The 1,088-nt window shown below is 64.8% G+C and overlaps 1 protein-coding gene across 1 annotated transcript in view; it reads right to left on the bottom strand.

The window, feature by feature from the left end:
• Positions 1-308: 308 nt before the first annotated feature.
• Positions 309-1,088, bottom strand: part of LOC104073661 (huntingtin-interacting protein 1-like) — a gene marked incomplete at both ends in the record, with an annotated part of 1,691 nt that continues 911 nt past the window's right edge. Inside the window, 2 exons of the mRNA XM_009573512.1 lie at positions 309-429; positions 1,002-1,088. The exon at positions 1,002-1,088 is cut by the window's right edge and continues 16 nt beyond it. Of these exons, the coding sequence (XP_009571807.1) occupies positions 309-429; positions 1,002-1,088 (208 nt within the window). The remainder of the gene's footprint in view (positions 430-1,001) is intronic.

Below are 1,088 nucleotides of genomic sequence, written 5' to 3'. Positions count from 1 at the left end.
AGCAACGCGGTGCCTCCCAGCGTCCCTCCACCCCATCCCTTTGGGACCCCAGGGCTTCGCAGGGCAGCAGAGCCCCAGCAGCACCCGAGCACCCTGCCCAGGGACAATGTGGGTCCCACAGGCTCTTGCACAGGACAGGGTCCCCGCAGCTTGGCCCACATATGCCGACTATCCCCGGGCTCCGCTTGTGCCAGCTGGAATGAAACCCATGCCCTCTTGCTGCCTGGACTGCAGGCAGGACTTCCCCATCCTACCCCGCTGCTCCCCAGAGCAGCTTCCCGGCCGGAGCAGGACTCGGGTCCACTCACCGTCCTCCTCCTTTTTCCCCCCCCCCCCTCCCCCCCCTGCCGGCTCGTAGTGCTTCTTGCGCAGCTCCCCCAGTTTCTGCCGCTCCTTCTGCAGCTGGTTTTCCAGCTCCAGCACCCGCACCTGAAGGACATCAAGCACGCTATGGCCACCCCGCACCCCGGCACAGCACCCTGGTGCTCCAGCTGGCACAGAGCCGTGTGGGGCTGGGCACCCCCCTTTCACACCCGTTATCTCCCCGGTATCAAGCCCAAAGACCACCAAGGTACGTCCCATGAGTGCTCTGACAGCAAATGGTCCTGGGGAGGGGACCGAGCTCAGGTGGGTGCTGCCTGTGCAGGCAGGTGAAGGCAGAGCGACCTGCATGGGCACACCAGGAAGGGGAATTCCCCAGGGATGCCCCGTGCCAGGTGGAGGTGGGTGCTGTGGGGCAGCCCGGCAGGCACGCAGGAGCAGGGAGAGGCCCTGGGCTGTTGTGCCACGATGGGGACAGCGTCGGGGAAGGCTCAAGGACCAACTGCATGTGGCTCCTGGGCAAACTTGGCCGTTGCTTTCACACCTTGGGCTTTCCCTGTGAGCTGGCGGTGCCCGGGGCCAGGAAGGGCGCCCGCACCCCCTCCAGCCTGGGCAGCTTCTCGTTAGCCCAAACAAGGCACCAGCAGGTGTGTTTCCCAAAGCATGGGGGAACCTCCTACCTGTGAGTCCATCTCCTGACGCTTGATCTGGGTGAGCGTCATGCTGGAGAAGTCCATGCTGTCTGTGGAGAAAGACACCAACAGACC

Source organism: Fulmarus glacialis, unplaced genomic scaffold (assembly GCF_000690835.1).
Source record: "Fulmarus glacialis isolate BGI_N327 unplaced genomic scaffold, ASM69083v1 scaffold27212, whole genome shotgun sequence".
NCBI lineage: Eukaryota > Metazoa > Chordata > Aves > Procellariiformes > Procellariidae > Fulmarus > Fulmarus glacialis.
The sequence above is the reverse complement of the archived record's forward strand: the minus strand, read 5'-3'. Positions and strand labels throughout refer to the sequence as shown.